A 21,799-nucleotide genomic window follows, 5' to 3' on the forward strand; every position below is an offset into this window, starting at 1 on the left:
CAGGGGTAGGCGAACTCAGATTGTACAAGCTTATATCAAACATTACTTTCCATGTTTTACGGACACAATGTTTTCTCATTAGACTACAAGCTATTGCTAAATTTATCCAGACTTCCTTATGATTTTTCCTGAACTACTTGACAACACACCTATTTGAGGATTAGTGGGAGATTCTTGGTTTGCCTCTTTGTATTTATAAAAAAAGACAATGTTTTCAGAAAGTTTTATTTAAAAAACACATATAAATGTAACAACAGTGATGTTAAGAAGATGATTTGAAAGTACAATAGACTTTCAATATAAAGCCGAATGTCTTTATATTCAAATCTTTGTTAACATTGTCAAATTTTTGTAGCCTGCTCAGTATATTGAGAGATTGACAAAAGAAAATGTTTATATAATTACAATTTATTTGTTTAAAAACGTAAATAAAACAAGGTAAATGATTAATAATGACAATGGTAACAAATAATAAAAAAAGGATGTAATCACAACCACAATAATAATCAGAATAATAATGATAACAGACAATAAAAAAAATCATCTCACAATAATATTTAGAATAATGATTACAATAATCATAAATGTCAGTAATAATAAACAGAGATTACATACAAAATAGAATTTAAAGTAATCGTCAGGTTTTATTCCCAGATAGATAAATAAAGAAAACCAGAATCCAGTCCCATTGACTAAAGTCATTAGCATGACTGCTAGTCTTAATACTTTTAACCACTAGTCTTGTATTAACAACAATAGTTCAATAGATAAAGACAAGTATAAAGTTCTTTTACTGCAAATACCTGTGCTGTTGACAAATAAAACTACCGTAACAGTTTATTAATGAAATGTAGTACATTATCTCTGTTACTTATAGTCTTACAGTAACTCACCAAACCATTACTTGTGACAATCCTTAGTTGTGCCGACTTAGTTCACTTTGAAATTCACTCCTTCACTGACCTCCTTGCTGAATATTTTCGCTGACTGACGTCTCATGGACTGACTCACAGAACTCACATTCCCGACTACATCTCACAGACTCACATCTGCAGACTCTCCTCATGGAACTGACTTTTAACTGGTCTTCCCTGGAGTATTTATATTCTTATCTTCCTTACCTATCAAACCAGACCCAATTCGAAGCATTAGAATAATCGACTGCCCTCTCATTTTCTCATGAAATTCCAAACCTTGGTCTGGTAATTCTTCTCATGAAACAACATGTGTTTATGTGTCAGTAGGCAGTATTACAGAGGACAATTGTTATGCAAATCTGTTACCTTTACTAAAGGGTTTCTTTGAGTCCCTTTCTGGATTCCTCCCATTATTACATTTTCTATTACTTACTTCTTAATTGGTAGGAATCCGTTACTCAGATCCACAGGTCCATTATACCGACCTTGTTACAATGTAATTATGCATTGTTGATCACAGTATGTTAAGTTTATCTGCTCGTTTAAAAATAGATTTAATTGAAGACACTTAATTGAATTGGTGCTGGTGACAATTTTCATTCGTGTCTTCTTTCATATACTACCAAGGCCTTTTTTTAACACTACTCTTGATTAGCATTGTGATAGGTCCTTGTTAAAATATTCACAAAATTTATTCATTATTTGTGGCATTATGTGTCCTGTATATTATCATTTGTGCACCAAATATATGTCATTAATTGCTGCTCACTTCTGTAACTGCATCTCTTCAAATTAGCATGGCTTTGGAACTGAAAAAAGAGAACAAGTGTCCTGTGTGACCTTCAGTGCAGGGATGTCAACCACAATAAAGAAATTATTTCTTAGGGATTGAATACTGCCCAGTTTCCAAAACAGTTGCAATATGTTAATTCCAGAAATAGATTTAGTACAAGCAATGTAAAGCATAAAATTAATACACCCCTTTCTCTTGGAAACAACACATGTACATTGCTTGTACTTAGTAGGAGAACCAACAGCTGGTTACAACTTAACTAGGTACAATCTTAAACTTTAAAGAAGACTTACAATTTTTTTTTAATTTTGTGGTATGTTTTTTAAGTTGTTTTATTTATATTATATTAAAATATTTATTTTTATTTATAATATCAATTGATGTACAAAAAATCCTGCCCATATGATAAAAAGCCATTTAAAAAAAAAAACATAAAAGGCAAAATATGTACATCTTGATAAAAATAAGAAAAGAGAAGCAGAGACAATGTTTAGTAATTATCACTGAGTGTGAGCTAATGCTGTAATATTTGGAAATACATAAGTTAATATAAATTAACTTATTTGGAAATAAATACACATAATAAATTAAGTTTTCCTTTTTTTTTCAGGGTTTTTACTTATATCTGTATTTGGGTAGCATGGCTTTCCTTTTTTATATGTATGCTATGTTACTCAGAAAAGAGCCAAAACCAAAAAGTAATAACAGTACAACAAATGGAAATAGTGATTCTTTAAGTAAGTTTTTTATAATTTTTATTGGAATTATTTTTGTGTTTCATTTTGCTTTCAAAACGTTGTTTTATTGCATCTTTACCGCAGATCAATTATATATATAATTGATCTGCGGTAAATTCTTATAAAAAGAATTTACTATGTCATGACGAAAGTAACTTTTGCATTTATATATTCAATGTCATAATTCTGATATGTTAAGATGGTAATAGTTCCAGTACTATATCAGTGTCTTGTTTCTTTCTTTATTATTATGACTTTAAGTCCTACCATTACCTCCCTATTTTTTACTAGATTATTATAAACTGGAAAGAATCTCTTTATATAGTGAAAAATGTCTGATGTATGAGGTTTTACATGACAGTGCATACTATATGAACAATATATAAAGAAATGTTTTTATCAAATACAGAGGGCCAAATGTATTAAATTATTTAACCTTATTTAGTATTAAATTATTAGAATTAAACAAATAAATTGCCAGTCAGGCATTGCATTTATTCACATGCTACAAAAAATTGTGTTGTTGTCTATCAGCAGCTGTTACAAGGTTCCAGCCAAAATAAAAAATGGAGTTCGGAAGAGTTAATTGCTGTTGGGCTTTCTCTTTTTCAAGTCAATTGTAGACGTTCAACCCAACTATATTCATTGTTTCAAGGGAAGAAATTTAGATATTTAATCATCAAAAATAAAGGGGAAAATTAAATAATTATTTATATAGTAAATATCTTATATTTATTCCTTTATTCTAAATAATTAATTCTTTTCTTTTTTCCATGTTCTAAATAAATTTTTCGCATATTTTGATGTCAGATTTTTATTAAAATTTCTACCAAATTTAATTTTATTGTTATATGTTTTTTTTAAGTTTTTGTATCACTGTAGCTCAAAAATTGTCTGTTGGGTTAATATCTGAGCTACCACCTACCCTGGGAAGAATATTGACATTGCTTTTCAGTAAAGAGATACTAATTTATGAAGTTCCAATTTATTGCGATTATTAGAAAAAACAACGTACAGTCAACAACAAGAAACCCACAATTAGAAGAAAACATTTCAGTTCTCTCTCAAAAGTCATAATTCTTCTGTACAGTAATTCCCACTCCTATACTGCTCAAAAGGCACAGGAAGCTATTCTAAAGTCATACCAAAAGCTATTCAACATTTTACCAAGAGGTGTTACCACAACCATCTTAGACTTCTGATCTTGCACATCAGATTTTCTTTTTGGTCATCTCAAAGAGTTTTTACATGGAACCAAGTATAACAATAATGAGCAAGTCAAGAATGCAGAATAAGAATGGTGCTTACAACACAAAAGAAAACAGTTCTTTATTGTTAAAATGAGGAAGCTCACATAAAGTTGAAATCAGGGCCTAAATGTAGCCAAGGATTATGTTTAAAAGTAACATTAGTTTCATAGTCACTGAATAAATATTACTTTTTCTACAGTCATTAGTCTCTTTAATGTTTAAATGACCATCATAATTATCATTCTTTATTGAGGATTCTATAATTATCATTCTGTAAGTTCTCTACTCTGGAAAATGTATTTTACCTATTTTATTATTTAGCAATCATTTTCCTTATTACATCTCAATTATAAAATAGAACTAATGCAAATAAAAAGATTAAAGCTGAATTTGTGTGAAATTTTTATATTTCATAAAATAAATGTTTTAATTGAAAAAAATTACTATTAACTGGATAGTTTTATGTTTATGTAAATTAGATATAGAACTATCAGTTAAATAAAGCAGACCTATATATAAATAACCTGTGTTAATAAACTTAGGGCTGAACTTTTTTTATAGGTTGATTTACAAAAATAAAATGAATAAGAACTGTTTAAATCTTGGTTCTGAAATTCAGTGTTGGTGTGATTTATACACATTTATAATGATTTTGTGGTTTAGTAAATAATATGAATTTGTTTATTTTAGAGAGGGCAAATAATGAGAATTCTTCAACCAATTCTAGTGATGAATGTGAAAGTGGACGGGATACTCGGCAGAATTATGTTACAGACACTGAAATGAGCACTACAGCAACCGAAAGTCATATTTATAGAGGATATAATAATAATATGAAGCCTACAGCTGTTCCATTTCAGCATTATGGGAGCTTTTATTTGCGTATGGGAGCAGTTGGTATGTTTTTTTCTATAAACTTTCTCATAACATGTGAATGATTAGTTTCTTATTTGAGTAGATGATAATTTAGTGATAGCTTGTAATCTTTTACATTTTTTTTAAAAAATCTGTTTCTTACTTAGACTAAATTTAATTAAAAATTTTTATTAATAAATAAAGTTTTAACTGTACACTTTTCTCCTTAGCCTTTTACAAATATTTATCTCATGCACACACACACACACACACACACACATATTATATATATATATATATATTTGTATATTTTCAAAACCTTAAAAATTTTGTAAAGAAGCATGTAGAAGTAGTAAAGATTTAGATGATGAAGACACTCATGCCCATGAAAAAACTAAAACGTATACATTAAATGCATTAATTAGTTGTAATTTTGTGAAAAAAGTAATTTTATATTTTTTTTAATGAACTAATGGATTAGATCAGTGTTTCCCAAACTTCTACAATGAAGCTTTCACAAATCCTGAAATTTTAATGGAATTGGAATTTTTCTTGATTATCAACTTGGAAGGTTGATATAATTATAAATGATAAGTAAATTAAGTGAGTGAATATAAGCGTTAAGAAAATAATAAAAGATTATTCTAAAATTGTAATTGTTTAAAACAAAACACATAAAAATCATAAAATAAAATAGCAGTGCATTATATAAATTTATATTGTAAAATTACATTCTGAATGAGTTTGAAATTTTTGGGTCTTAGAATTACAGATTCTTTTGATATTGGGCACAGTATTAGAAAGTTGAATCTCATATTCAATATAATGTCTGTTAATCCATATTAAGTCTGTTCTTGGACTTTGATTTGATCCAAGAACCAAATGAGGCAGGAGAATTTCATTGAAGCAGGACTCTACACAAGCCACCAAATGAATTTCTTAAGAGGCCTTAAAGGTATAGCAGAAGATAGAATATCTAATGTGGATATTAGAAGAGATTTCAATACTACTTCCATAATTGATGTAATAAATTATAGAGCAATGGAAGGAACATATAGGAAGAATGGAGGATTCAAGAATTCCCAGACTCTTAACTGTGTTCTGTTATGAAGAAGGGTGAGAGGATGACCGAGGAAGCATTGGAATGTGGGCAAAGGTCTGTATTCTACACTGTGTTTTGGAAATGACTATGATTTTCATTCATTATTACTACAAGAGTAGTGCAACAAGGAAATTTGTGAAAGTCTATAGAACTGGAAAAACTGGAACAAAGAATTTGCATTAAATTTTGCTTTTAGAATGGAATAAAGTGCATCATTGCATTGGAAATGTTGAATGTTGCTTTTGGCAATTCTTCTAAGAATAAAACAAGTGTTTACAAGTGGTACAAATGTTTCCAAGAGGACCATGAAGAAGTTGAAGATGAGCATCCCAGTACATCAGTAACCAGTGACAACGTCAAAAAAAGAAAATGATTATGGAAAATTTCTGAATCACTATCAGAGGGTCATTAAGGATTATTACCTGGAAGTTCATGCTGTTTGCTTCATGCCACGAGAGAAAATGGCCCAATTTGTGGCGAACCAATTCATGGCAATTGCACCACAATAATGCACCTGCTCACACTTCACTGCTTGTTCATAAAATTTTGGCCAAAAATAACACTGTTACAATGTTGCAGCCTCTGTATTCACCGGACATGGCCCCCTGTGACTTCTTCCTACTCCCCAACTCGAAAATAACTATAAAAAGGTGATGTTTGGCCAACATTGAAGAAATAAAAACAGAATATTGCTGAAGGAGTTAAACACCATACCGGATTTTGTGTCCCAAAGGTGCTTTGAAGATTGAAAAAAGCACTGGCACAAATTTATTGTATTTGAAAAGGAGTACTTTGAAGGTGACAAAATCAATATTGATGAGTAAATAAAGATTTTTTGAGAAAAATTAAAATTTAGCATATTTTTTTATCAAACCTTGGCTGTGTGTTTTTATGTTGCTGACCACCTCATTACATGTAATGGACGTAGAATTAAAAATGTAGAAAATAATCTAGATTGTTAGAAATAAATTATAACAAAATTAAATGTTTAGAAAAATATTATACCTAAAAATATAAATGTTATTAATGTATAAGTAAATTTTGAAGATGAACTATCTAATTTGGCACACCTGTTTTAATTATAGTACCAGAACTATAATGAATATTTAATTCAGCCAATCATGACTACTGTCAGATTTTACAAATAAAAATAATAATGCATTATCTGACGGTATTTTGTAATTAAAGATGAATACATGAATTCAAAAAGTTTATTATATAAATTGATAAATTTATATAATGCTCGTTAATTTAGTGTGTTCGTAGGTGATTTTATTATTAATTAATTACAGGAAACTAGACATCATGTTCAATACAGTATTTGTGGTTTCTTTTTGCAGCATTTGGCATTGGTAGTATGATTTACTCAGGACTCGAATTTGGTCAGTATTTTGAACTAGAAAAAGAAACAAAGTGCCATAATATGTTACTTGCGCTTACACCTGCTACACGAATGGCATTTATTTTCATCCAGATGTACTTCATTTTTCTTAATGATGAGGTAAGGTATTGATCAACTTAATTTTCTGGTTGCTAAGCAGTTCTATTTTGAACTGAATAAATTATTATTTAATTCTGTATTTACTATGAACAAAATTTAAATATTTACATTATCAGTGCATTCTAAAATTTAACTTTTAGTGTAAGATTTTGCAGTATATTATTTCAGCGAAGTATTTTCATGTATAATTTATATTTAATATGATGAAAATTAATATGAGATTACTTACATACATATATATTTTAAATAAACTAAATATAATCATATAAATTCATTTGTAATGGTTTCAAAAACCATTACAAACAAATATTTAAAACTAGTGCCAGTTTCAATTGTTGATCATTGTCAGTAGTACAGGGAAATTAGGAAAGATAAATTTAAAAAGAATCTTAAAATAAATGAGTGAAAAAATAATTGACAAAAATTATTTTTCTATTTACTTTTTATAATGTCTGTATCTATTGGTTATGGTTGATTAGAAGATGAGATTCATATGTAGTTTAAAAATGGTTTTTCAGCTATTTTTATTTAGGAATTTATTCCAGTAACTGTTTACCACAACTCTTTCTTTGAATTATTAATTTGTAAAACATGTTGACAAACGAATCTTTATCAAGGTTATTATTATATTTTAATCTTTAATTAACAACAGCTATTTTGACCCAATTACGGTTACTTGATGGCAAGAATAAATTTTTTAGTAAGTGAAAAAATTCCAAGCCTGATTGGAATTCGACCCCATAAACTTTCATATGAAAGGCAGAGATGCCACCACTCCACCACAGAAGTCGATGGAGTGGTATTTAATAGTAATTATTCGTATATTATTAAGAGAACTAGTAAGTTACTTAAAGTAATTAGTAAATTATTAAGAGTTACATATTCACTGTGTAGGCCTGTAATCCATTATTGTTTCCAATGAATCTGAAGTCTAGAAGATAGGGGACAACATTGTCTCTAAATAATACTACACAGAATATGAAAATGTAACATTTTTAATGATATAATAGAAATTATCAATTATCTAGCAGCAAGAGTGCACTAAAAGTTGGGTTAAAATGTATGAATCTTATTTTGGTTATGAAATTTTAAATGAATGAATTTATCAAAACATTTATTAAAGAGAACAAGTATAACTTATAAGGATACACTGATAAGATAATGTCAATGACAAAATTTTTATTAAATATGTAAATGAAGGATTTGTTAACCCTTTAGTGGATGCTCATCATAAAACATGTTGGTGAGTTTCTATAATGTGTATATGTCCTTGAACTAGAACAAAGTTCCTAGGCATAAGTTCTTCCTATTATGAGATATTTTCAACTACATGATGGGCTACCAACAAAGAATCTTTTTAGAGTTGATAGCCATATCTTATTCAGTAGTAATACTCTTTTATCTTTTTTTTATTCAAAAGCTTATGTAATTATTTATTTTCTTACAGCAACAGATGAGAGTAACAAGACATCGTATATTAGCAAGGTTTGGATTAATGCATATGATTGGAACAAATCTTAGTGTCTGGTTAAATGTTTTAGTTCAAGAAACGAAACATGAAATATTAACATTTTATAATCCAGCCAACAATACTATTGAGGTCGCCCACCGTACCACTCATACAAGTTAGTATCATCCAAGAAATACAATGCTCATCAGTTAAAATTTTTCTTACACATTATTTCGTGTAAGTTAAAGTTTTATTTTTTATATGTTTCGATTGAATATCTGTACAATTATTAAAATTGTTTTCTATTACATCAAATAAATTTTTTGAGAAGCAATCTAAATCTTATTTATCTAATTTGATCACTTAGTGTTAATTATTTTAGATTTAATTATATTTTTCAGTTGCAATTATTCTTAGCTAGGATAAGAACTAAGACACAGGTTTTTCTTTTTCTGTGCAAATTCATAACTTTGATATCGTGTCTGTAAAACATCCAAAACTCATTCATATGAGTTTACATATATTTCATTTACATTGTAATAATATCATGAAACAATATTATCTATTTTACTTATGATATGTAGATACATGTTATATGTGTGATATGTATCTCAAGTACAGGTCTTTCAGAAGACACCTTGAAATATTGCTGAACAAGATTAATATCTTACTGATATTTTACATAGGATAAACAGTGCCTAAAGATACATTACGTGATCTGAAAGTTTACCCCTTGCCAACAAGCATTGTCTGCTGATACTCATTTCTTTCTGTTTCTTATGTTTTATACATTATTATACACAATATAAATTTATTAACTCCACATATTAATTTATATGTATTTTATTTTTGTCCTTGTTTTTATTTTAATTATTTTACTTTAACTACAAATAAATGCTAATAAAGCAAAAATATTTATTTTGACTTACCATAATGTAGAAACTGTTACTGTTAAGGTCTTTCTAAATCTTCTCTGCCGAAAACGTTTTCACTTATAGATGAATAATCATTGTCTTTTCCAAATATTCATCATCTACCTCTTTCACATTCCCTCATCGGTGACCAGTCTTCTCTGTTATATTACAAACTATTTCTTCACATAGTGTAACTGTGGCATTTAACTGAACATAACATTTCTTTGGGCCACATATCCTTTTACATTTGCCCATATCATTTCAATGGGTTTTAGATCCTGGTGGTATGGTAGCAGACCAATGACTTTGTGACTGTGAGCTTTCAGAAGGCCATCCAAAATAAATATCTTATGCCATGGTTTGTGCAGGTTAACTAGTTTGTAAAGTTCCTAAGCATTTTAGGATGAAACTGTATTTGCTTCTTCTGTAACCAAGATACCATATCCAATTTCTTAGATTTTGTGGTAGGTGCCTTATTGTATTGATTATTGTGGTACCTAGCACTATGCAACACTACAACTGACCGTGAGGAAAGATTTGGATAGAGTTTGTTTTCTGCCCATTTCATGAAATTTTCAGAGTTCATGTTGCCATGATAATCTCTACTTGACATGCTACTTTTAAATAAACAGAGCATTGTTTATGAATCCCATTTCGCTGTCACCATGCACAATTATCGCTGGGCCTCCTTGGACAATTATATGTTCAATCATATTCTGTTCAGAATCATCCAACCATGTTTTGTTTTTTATGATTTGAGAAGATAAAATCTATGTTTCATCTACATAAAAAATGGGATGTTTTTCTTCTCTGTAACGCTTAATATATCTTAAATAATTTATTCTTTGTTCTCATATTTCATCATTTTCTATGAGAATATTTCTATTATTTTTTTGTTTTTCTCCATCAAAATGGTAAGGATTTCAACATTTCCCTGACATTCCATATACCACCCTGAAAATTAATAGCCTCTTTCAGTTTGTTATGAATACATTTAGCTGTAGGAAGCACTTTTTCTTACAAATAGAAATCGTAAACAATTCGCCTGACTAAACATTTATTGAAATCTTCTAAATTATTAATTCTGTTTTCCCATCTATATTTTTTGGGGGTTTGAAACGAGCATTCATTTACCCTCTGACATCATATTCTTTTCTTTTCTACTTGTTTTAACAGTCCTGGCTGAAATCCCACATGCAGCAGCAGCTCTCTCTATACACTTTTTCACAAGAATAATAAATGGTATGCTTGGAACCACCTGTTCTTGGAACTGTTTGGCCTCTCTTTCTATAAACTGATTAATGTTCCATAAAATTTCCCAAGCTTGATTATGGAGAGTCAAGCTTGGGAAGATCCTCTTAAGTTTTGCTATAACATAGAGAACATTAAAAATATGTAAGAAAATAAAGATCCACTTATATTAGAATATAACTAAAAAAGTATTGTACACAGGATAATGCATTCAACATATGTAAAACCAAAATACAAATGAGTATAAACAAATTACCTTTACGTGGCACGCATTTCTTTACAATTAAACTGTAACAACAAGATTCTTAATGTGTTTGCAATTTATATACAAATTTATCTTGTTATTAGTAATCGGATGATGTCATCTGGTTAGATAATACAATAAACCTTACTCGCCTGTCCTGTTTAACCCAGCTGACAGTTCGGTTGACAAAGACAGAGGCAAACCTTCAGCTCATTTAGTGTTTTTTTTTTTTTTTAATAAATCTCATATTCATTTGCAATACCACTTTATTGTAATTTTAGTGTGAAAATTTATCTGATTATTTTGCTCCTAACAATAGAATAAAGGAATTTCAGTTGTATATTATAACAAATATAATACAACCTACATCTGTACTTCATAGTTGTGTCATTTTTGATGTTCATTTGATATTGTGTGGCTTGTAAATGGTACATGAGGATGTATAAAGATGTAGTAATCAGATTCCAGATGATGTCTTTAGGGTGTCAAAAGTGTATAAATATTATATCTCAAGAATATCCGAACACCCTAATATACCCTGCCCTTATACTGGACATTTATATTCTAAGGATGTCCTCAAAATCATCAGATAGAAGATTGCAGGCTGTTCTCCAAATCCTGCTTAAACATTTATAGATTTTCCTTTTATTGTGAAGGTTAGAGTCTTATATATTCTGTAAATACATATTTTCTTTTTTTTAATTCCAGTCTATCCGTTTACAGCCTTTAATAAATTGTCTACTACTACTACTGCACCAATTTTGCATCGTGTAGCAAGAGGATTAAAGGGACCACATCATATATATGAGTGTCGTCGAACAAATATTATTGGGTCACTTGTGCAAGATGCCAGTCCATTTCTTTTTCCATGTACAATTGAATATAGCTTAATTTGTGCGGCTATATTGTATGTTATGTGGAAAAATATTAGTCGACTGTCATATCCAGTTCATCCTGCAGTTGACCGATATGATAAGGTCAGTAATCAACCATTATTTGTTTTAGATTTTAAATATACTTAAGAAAAATTTTATAATATTAGTTTGTTTTCAATTTATTTATTTTAATTGAAATACTCTCTGAGTAATCATAATTTCACATTTCTTAATTACTTTGTGTTTGCTTTAGATACTGTTTTTGTTTGTAGTTTATGGAAGAGCATGAAATAAAAAAATGTTCTAATAATTCGTTGAACAGCATGACAGAGGGTTTAATGACACTATAAAATTATTAATAATTATAATCGATTCGCTTTCAAATTAATGAAATTTGTTCTTTTATAACTAATTATTAGTATCTTCTTTGTAGGAAATGGTTTCGTTTGTTTTTTTTATTTTAATAGCACTTTTGTTAATAGTGCCTATCTTGAAGAGGTTAGATAACCCTACTATAAAGGAACACAATTAACGTTTGGAAAGTTTTGCAATACGACGTTACAGATCAAGTCTGTGCATATTTAGGTAGGTTCTAACCTGCAGTGTAGCTGCTGTAGTCACTGTCTCACTGTCATTTGCTGTTTAGCTGGTTTATTGAAAAGAAATAGTGATGTCATGGTCAAAAACTGAAAATTGAAAAACTGAAAAGTCAAAAACTATGGGGAAATTTTATGTGTTGATTAAGTATTTAGAGGAAATGACTCCTGTGCTTGGAGAGGATTGCTTCACCGTACAACAGTATTTAGGTGGTACTGAGAATTTGAAAGAGGAAATTTTTGCCTTGAGGATGCTCTAAGATCAAGTCAACTGTCTGTGACAGAGAAATATTGCTACTGCACAAAAAATGTTTGAGTAGAAAGGTGTGTCCTACCACCAAATAGAGGTGTCCTTGGGCATTGATGCACCAGCAGTTCATGCTATTCTGCAAGATCTCCTTCAGGTTAAAAAGTTTTGTACCCTTTGGATGTCACATAACTTGACTGACAATCAGATGGTACATCATTTCTCATGATGTGAAATGCTGAAAAAGTTTTCAAAGATGAAAAGACCTCCATGGTTGTTTGAAAATTTAGATCAGTGAAGAAGAGATGGTAGATGGTGACCATATTCTTTAATGTGTTAACAGTGAATTGTGTTGGAAACTCAGAAAACAGTTAAAGAGAAATGGTATACCAAGGACTGCCTGCCTAAAATTGTCAAAACTCTCAAGAAGCTGCGCCCAAACTCAAGGATGGACACATAGTTTCTTCACCACAATAACACTCCAGCACACCACTCCAAAGTTTGCTTGAGTATTTGGCCAGCACTGGAATAAAACTGTTACAGCACCCTTCCTATACAGTCATCACCTCCATCAATGTGACCAAGCTGTTCCCCCAGGTAAAGAACAGATTAAAGAGTTAGCATTTTACAAGTGATTATCCCCCAAGGGCTTAGGATTATGTTTGTGCTCAGATCTTCAACGAAACATGGCAGGGTATTTTTGAAGGCTAGTTTCAAAGAATGGAGAAGTGTAAAATGGTATGGTGGAAAATATTTTGAAAAATTATAAAAAATAAGGCATATTCTACAATTTTCCTAGTGCTCTTTTATTATGAAACTTGATAATAAATTCAATTTTTTTTTTTTGTGTGTTAATTAAATATGTTCATATTAATGAACATTTTTGTGTAATATATTAAAGAATATGTTACAAAATAAATACAAGATAAGTACTGTAATATATTATTCAGTTACATACTTTAAAACTTAAAGTGGTTTTCTTTTTTAATTTTTTTAAGATGGGCGATATTAATAACAGTGCCACTAGAATGTCCATTAAAGAAAGGACTGATAATTAGTTCTGAAAAAATTTTGAAAAAACAACTACTGTTTTATAATTTTTAATAATTTTATTTTCATAATTTCCTTTTTGATTATTTGTTCTCCATTTTTTCCTTTGCCTATATAATGTTAGATTTTTAAGTTTATACTTCTTCAATCCTGAGTAAATTAAAAAAAAATTCTTATTGGTATTTTTTGGAAATAAGATGATAAAGATGTTAAAGTGGAAATACTTAATAGGTTTATATATAAATTACATTTTCAGGTACATTTTTTGAAATTCATGATTTAGCTAAATATTAACTAAAATTGCTAAATAGTAGTATTGCTAAAATTTTTAAATAAATATTTTATTCAGGTCTAGTACATAATAATACATTAAATCATTTTAGAAATGGGTATATATGCTACTCCATTGATAAGAAAAAAGGAACAGCCCTATTATTGGCCTGTATGTATTAAGGGAAACTGGATGAGCATCATTAAAAAATACACAATTAATTATAAAATAAACAATAGATGTAATTAAAATTCATAATTATTACTTAATATGAATATTAAGTGTGGATATACAACATTAAATGTGGCAAACTTTACCTGTGGAAATATGGAAAATAGAGTTCTCTGGTATTTTGAGCACTGTGTACTCTTTTAACATAGTTAGAAAATTGTTTTAATTTATAAGTTTTTCTACAAAAAAGAAGAGACCAATAATAATTCTGTTTTGTCCAATTGCACATTACACATTAACTTTGGAGATGTTAATAATGTAATGACATGTATACGTTAAATATTTACATGTTATGCCCTTGTACTCATCAATGAATGTATTTATTTCATGTATAAATAAATGTATTTTTAGTTTCTGTGATGAAATCTCTGAAAACAACTTGTTTAAAAACTCTCTGTTATGATCTAACTTATCCAGAATTTCTGTAATGAATTCAAATCATTTAATTTTATCTTGTGGATGTATTCATAACAATTGAATATTAGTGGATATTATTACTGATAAAATATTCAGCTTTTTAAAACATTTTGAACAGTTACGTTTGGACACCTAACTCTGCAGAGCACTTCTGCTCTGATTATTTTTTGTTTTTGTTATTTATGCAGATAAATAGTCCATTCAACAGTTGGCGAACGTTCCCATTGGCGAATGTTATTTTCAAATGGTGGTGATTCTTGACCAAACACACTCTGATTCATTCATGTGTAAATGTGGGGAACTGACTCAAATTTAGTATGCCAAAAAATGCAGTAATCTTTCTTCAACATTGTAGTGACTAACAAGTTTAATATGTTTGAACTTTTAACACAGGGAGCAGCGCTAGTTTTAGTTGTTCATATGTCAATAGCTTGGACATTTCTCTTCATTTTGATATTTACTTCTTGTCTCTGCCATTTTTTGTTCCATTATTGACTGTTAGAAACCCTACCATTATTTTATGGACACATTCCGAAGTAAGAACTTAACCTACTAAAGGGCATTTGTATGTGTCAGAGAACATACTTACTTGATCAAACATACTGCCTATCAAAAAATCATAGATTTTCCTTAAATATTTATAAACCATAAATAACAACAGTAACAATAATTATAAAATAAATTAATAAATGTTACTACCGTAATTCATTCAATCAATATTGTAGCAGATCTTAAAACACAACAATTTTCGATACAAATAAATTGATACTAAAAATACTACCAATTATCCATTTAGAATCGTATATATGATTTTGTTTTTGTTCTTGTAGTTACAATTAAACCAATTAAATATACATATAGGCAAAATATGTGGGTCAAATCAAATCAAATGTGTAAAGGTCAAAATTAGAAGAAACAAGAATGGTCAAAATTAGAAGAATTTTGAATCCTATACATCCTCCTTAGCAATTTATTGATTTTGAAGTCAACTTATCTTTTGTTATTCTGTCAAGGAAGGTTAGTTTTGTATTACGATAATTTGTTTCGTAAATTGAATATTATATATAAATAATAAATTAATTAATTTAATTTATATTTAATCTTCTAGTTCTCGTATTGAGTTAATTTGCATATGGATATTATGGATCTTGATGAAAACGATGAGAGTGTGCAATCTTTAAAAGATGCCTAAACCGATCGTATATTGAAGGAAGTTTGTATGAAGAAGTATTTGGAAAAATAAAGATTATAAAGAGATGGGAGATAGAGCAATTTTATCAGCTTATTATCTGGAAGATAATCATAATGAGAAATTTTTGGCAATGATGGATGAGGAAGAAAAACTTATTTGAATGTAGATTGTGGTGGCGAGAAAGAAAATGTGAATATGAAAGTTTGAAATAAGCGTAATCCAGCTAGTTTGCCTCCTCGTGTTTTGAAGTTAAAGAAGAATTTGATTGTCACGTGTTTAAGAAATTTGAACATAAAAGATTGCTTTTGCACAGGAACAAGACTTATTGTTAGAAGAATGGAGAATGATGTTTTAAAGTGCAAACTTTTGGCTGGAGATAAACAAGGAAAAACAGTTTGTATTTTAATAATAACTTTGATTTTAATAACTTTGATTGATGAGAGTACACAAGGGTTTTCAATGAAGAGACTTCAGTTTCCTGTACAATTAGCTTTTTATATGATGATTAATAAGTCTCAAGGACAAACTTTTGAAGTGGTTGGTATTGATTTGAGAAGAGAAGTTTTTGGGCATGGACAGTTGTACGTTGCATTATCAAGAGTAAAAGCATTGAATGGAATGAAAGTGAAATTGTCTCCAGAGCATAGTGAGAAATGAGTGAAAAATGTTTTTAGAGAAATTTCGGTGGGTCTAGATTGATAAGTGGAACAGTGATTTTTGTTTATTGAAAAGAAGAGTTTAAAAGTGCAAGTAAATATTTTGTTTTGAAGCTATTTTGGTTTTAGAAAACGCAATGATGATAACCTTCCCTAAAACTTATTTCCTAATGATGTGTCATTTTTCCTACTGAACAATGACAAATCCTTTTTTCACTTTTCCTTGATGAATTTTCATCATTCAAAAAAAAAAACCATTTTTACACAAGAGGCAATCAATTTTGGACACCTAATTATAGCATTTCACTCGCCAGGGCAACCTGCCTGGAGGGTCTAGCTGCAGAGGCACGCCCTGCAGCCAGCGTATAATAAAACTCTAAATAATAATTGAGACTAATTAGTTTATTAAATTATTTTTAGATAATTTTAATAAGTGATAATTAACAACTTCTTTGTTTATTATTCTTACAGATAGCGCCTCTTTCTCATTATAAAAGATCACCGCATCACTATTCAGTTGATTGTGCTCAGGCACATAAAGGTCTTTTTGTTGGAATACTCATACTTGTTCTCACAATTATCTCTTTAATACTCTTCTTTGTTCTTATCTCTCGCCCTGAACTCGTAAGTTTTGCTGTAATGGAGCTTACAATTTGTGAATTGTCATTGTATTGTATGACCACCATTGCTACACTTGTTGGCATGATACAGGTTAGTACGATCTTGCTAATACTAATTTTAGAAATATTATTATTAGTAAAATTATAATTTATAAGTATAAATTTAAAAATGCATTCTGCAAATACCTAATATAATTATTATAACCATAATGATTGCAGTCTTTATGTAAAGTTATATGACTGTTTTATGGTCATCATCATCATCATCAACAAATGCAAAATGGTTACCATATAGAAATTGTATCCAACATTGGTTTTACTTCAGTGATGTGTGGGGAATGGTTTATTTAATGACAGTGGTAATTATTTTTTTATTTTACATCCTTTTTCCAAGTATGCTATTCTGTGAAGCATTCTGGATGTTGTCTGGATGAGTTTGAGGCATTTTGGATGATCTTGTCTGGTCTTTATCCAATACAACAGTTTATATTATTTTTTTCATTGATTTAGGTTAATTATATTTAAAAATAAAAAATGGAAAGCTTTTAATTGAAAAAAAAAAAATAAATACAATATGATATTTATATATTATACATCAGTTTCCTCAACAGAAGAATTGAAATCAATTTTTATTCAAAACATTAATTTACTTAAAAAGGAATATAGAGAAAGATAAAACTGCATCTACTTATAACCTGATAATTCTAGAACAGCTGGAAGATCTTGGAGAGTAAAATTTTGGAAAACTATACATTATATTGAAATAGTGTTTTAAAAATAATGGAACAGAATAACATCCAAAAACTGTGAAGGGTTCATTGTTGAAGTGATTCTTAGTGGACACATCTTTCGCCTTTCACTAGTAGCATACACTAAGCTTCAGTCAGACACATTCATAATTCTGTTATTGATTTATGAAAAATGAATGAATGAAAATTTTTTCTGGTGTCAAACATTACTTTTTGAAAGGAAAAACCATAAAGGAAACCAAAGCCAAGCGAGATAAATATTATGATGAGTCAGCTCCATCAACTGGAACAGCTTACAAGCGGATTGGTTATTTTCATTGTGATCATATAAGCACAGATGATGCTTAATGACCAAGACAGCTTGTTGAGATTACAACTGCAGAGAATATTAAAAAAGTCAATGAGATAGTGATGGAGGATAAAAAACTGAAAGTGTATGAGATTTCTAAGGCAATAGCCATCTTAAATGAATGAGTGCATCATATTTTATATGAATATTTACTTATGTGAAAACTGTCTGCAAGATACCTCGTTTGTAATTGATCAAATGCATGAACAAATTAACATTTCTAAGCACAGTTTGGGGTGTTTCAGTGCAATCGAGAGGAATTTCTACGCTATTTAATAACAGTTGATGAAATTTAGGTACATCATTATTGACCTGAAACCAAGGAAGAGTAAAAACAGCAGACTGCAGTCTGTTCCTTGCCAGGAACTTGCTTCACAGAAGATGAAATCTGTTCCATCAGCAGAAAAACCTTATCTTCATTCTGTTTCTGAAAAAGGATAAAACTATAACCAAGCAGTATTAAGAATTTTTACTAGTTCATCTAAGGGGAAATGAAGAAAATCTTCCATATTTGATGAAAAAGAAGGTTTTTTTTCTCCAAGACAGTACACCAGTACCAGCTCATTCTTCTATTACAGCAGTAAAACTGTTTAAATTCTTCCACAAAATTGTACAAAAAAAAATTCTTCTACATCCTCTTCTGAACTCAACAGACTTAGCAGACCTTCAAACTATTATTTATCTCCAAATATGAAGAAGCAGTTTGTTGGAACAAGATTTATGTGAAATGAGGAAGTTTTTGCCAAAACATCAATAAAATGTATCATAAATATTGGATTGAAAAACTTGAGTATCATAGGGCGTAGATTGCAGAATTAAAATTAAATTATATTGAGAAATAAAAAAAAAAAAAACGGTTTCTTAAAAATTGTGTTTATTTTGGCACATCTTTATCAAACATTCCTCATAAAATAAAAGATAAAGTTTTTTTTATTCTCTTTAAATTTAGGCTTTTAGAAGTTTCACACCACATTAAAAACAACCACAAACAATTCTTAATCTGGCACTCACTTAAAAATAATTAAAATCTATTAAACAACTGAAAATATTTTTTGCTTTTTTACTTCTTAAAGCTGTTTTTATAAGTTGGTTTTGTTTTTTTAAAGTTTATTCTATTTAAACTATTTTAAAGCAATAATTTTAATTCTTTTTAAATATAATTTTTGTTAAAACAAAACTTTCACTTAAGTGGATAAAATTTACAATGGAACTACCAAAATAATTTCCATCACAAAATAAAAACAAAATCATCAAAACAAGTCTATTCAATAGAATGAAAAACTTTAATGAGTTTTTAAAAATGTGTTGATTGAGAACTCCTCTTTTTTCATAAAGTTGATTTAAAGAGACAGTTTATATTATTTAGAATTTTTTATTTATAATTTGCGTGAGTTATGTAGTGATAAATATATTTATGTAGTTAAGAATTATGTTTCAGTTACTTGCTTCTAAATTTCACTTTATTTAAATGTAATTTTTTTCATTTTTATCTCTTTAACTTTACATAGGTCCGGCAGTTAAAATATGATGGTGCTCGAAACTTGGAATTGGATAACATTTTGTTGATTGGAGCACAGACAGGCATGTTTATCTACAGTACATTCACAATTATTGGTGGCCACTTTACAATAGAAGAAAACACTCTCTTGGTTTTAATAACTGCTTTAGCATCACTGTTACAAACATTATGTCAAACAATGTTTGTACTCGATGCGTCAAGAAGGTAATCTACTTTTAATTTAAAGATACATACAATTGCACATTACATACAGTTTAAAGACATTTTTTCAGGTTATCTTTCTTTTATACCATCATTATAAAGAAAAATTTTGTAAATTTATTATTTCATTGTATGGTTTCATTAATATACTTTCAGTTTCAGGGAGAAATTTTAAAGTTTAATTTTCAATACCAAAATAAAAGTAGGCTGCTACTTATTATTAACAAATCTTACTCTGATTGGTACATAATAAACAGTTATAAGATAGGTCCCATCAGGGTAGATATGTACCTCTAAAGGCAAAAAAGGGGACTACATCCCCATTGACGGAAACTATGGTAAAATGTTGATTAGAGCAATATTACAATGAATTATAAAATAAAAAAAATAGATGTAATTAAAGCTTTTATTAATTATTATTTAAAATATAAACACACAAAATAATTAAGTTTAATCTATAAAGATACTAAATTTAAAAAATAATTGCAAAGTAGTACGCATTTCAGAAAGCATTAATGAAATTATTTGAGCCAATGTCTATATACATGTTGAACAGGATGAAGAAATCCAGGGTTTTAAAATAGTATTATTTAAAAATTCATTGACTAAGTAATGTTCTTATAAAAGAAAATCGTTTATTATATTCTAAATAAATTAGTTATGATTTTTAAATGGTTCAGTAATTTATGTAAGAAATGGCAGCAGAGGCATAATTAATAGAAGCAAAAGAAACCTTTTTTTCTAAGCCAAAGTATTGTGTAGATTTACACAAAAAAAGAGATCTGTTATTTGGTTTGATAGAAGTGGATAGTATTATTTGTTTTAAGATTAAGTGATTTAAGAGAGTGCGTGATTTATTTAAGTGATTTGTTTTAAGATTAATTGATTTTTTTTAGCAAAAATTCCACATTCATAAATATAAGTACAAAAGTTTGAGCCACGTGAGTTTCAAATGCCTGATGCCAAACCAAACATTGAAGAAGTTAAAACAGCCATCCATGGCTGTTTTATGGAAAAGTACGTGGAGGAGATATGGTCACTGCACAGTCTATCAAGGCTGTGTTGTTCTGCTTCAGTGCACATATGCTCCTTCAAACCATCTGGTGCATGGAAAAGGTACCAGCTACTTGGAAAAAGGCTGTCATCATTCCAACTGCAAGCACTACCATGACATAAGTCTTCTATCAATTGTTGGCAAAGTTTTCATGAGAGTCATCCAGTCATGCCTGCAGAAATTTCATGAGCAAACAAGCTGCAAGAAGCAAGCCGAAGCAGAATGGATGGAAACTGACTACCATACAAACTCCTGTGGCATGAATCCCCCACCCATTGGACAGTTCAATAAACAGCCCCAAAGAAAATGTGGATCAAGCAAATTGATGATAATATAAAAGCCGCAGGCTAAACCTTAATGAGGCCAGGACAGCGGCGATCCATGGTCATACTTAGAAGTATGCACTAATTAGTGAAATCAAACAACCATTGGCACCCACAGCAGCATACAGGCTTAGAACCCAATCCAATCCAAACGCCAGCTAGGGATCAAAAGAAGAAGAAGAATTTTCTAATGATCAGTCTATACATTTCATACTGTGAGTGACAAATAAAACTTTTTTATCTTATAAAGTCATTCTGAGTTTTTAAGTGAATCCTACGAGGTGATATTACATTTTAGATGTGACTATACATAAGCATAATAAATATTTATTAACGATGATAAGCTTGTGGGATACTTTTTGTACCTTTTTTAGCTTACAAGACCACTGTTAAATATTGTTTCAGAGGATGAGATGAAATGATAATTTTGTAGCA

The 21,799-nt window shown here is 29.4% G+C and overlaps 1 protein-coding gene across 1 annotated transcript in view; it reads left to right on the plus strand.

The window, feature by feature from the left end:
- The window catches only part of LOC142319312 (proton channel OtopLc-like), a 49,061-nt gene that overhangs the window by 19,243 nt on the left and 8,019 nt on the right, over nucleotides 1–21,799 (plus strand). Inside the window, exons 5-11 of the mRNA XM_075356447.1 lie at nucleotides 2,321–2,447; nucleotides 4,388–4,594; nucleotides 6,995–7,155; nucleotides 8,603–8,780; nucleotides 11,723–11,991; nucleotides 17,021–17,260; nucleotides 19,776–19,990. Of these exons, the coding sequence (XP_075212562.1) occupies nucleotides 2,321–2,447; nucleotides 4,388–4,594; nucleotides 6,995–7,155; nucleotides 8,603–8,780; nucleotides 11,723–11,991; nucleotides 17,021–17,260; nucleotides 19,776–19,990 (1,397 nt within the window). The remainder of the gene's footprint in view (nucleotides 1–2,320; nucleotides 2,448–4,387; nucleotides 4,595–6,994; nucleotides 7,156–8,602; nucleotides 8,781–11,722; nucleotides 11,992–17,020; nucleotides 17,261–19,775; nucleotides 19,991–21,799) is intronic.

This window comes from Lycorma delicatula, chromosome 2 (assembly GCF_047948215.1).
Source record: "Lycorma delicatula isolate Av1 chromosome 2, ASM4794821v1, whole genome shotgun sequence".
Classification (NCBI taxonomy): domain Eukaryota; kingdom Metazoa; phylum Arthropoda; class Insecta; order Hemiptera; family Fulgoridae; genus Lycorma; species Lycorma delicatula.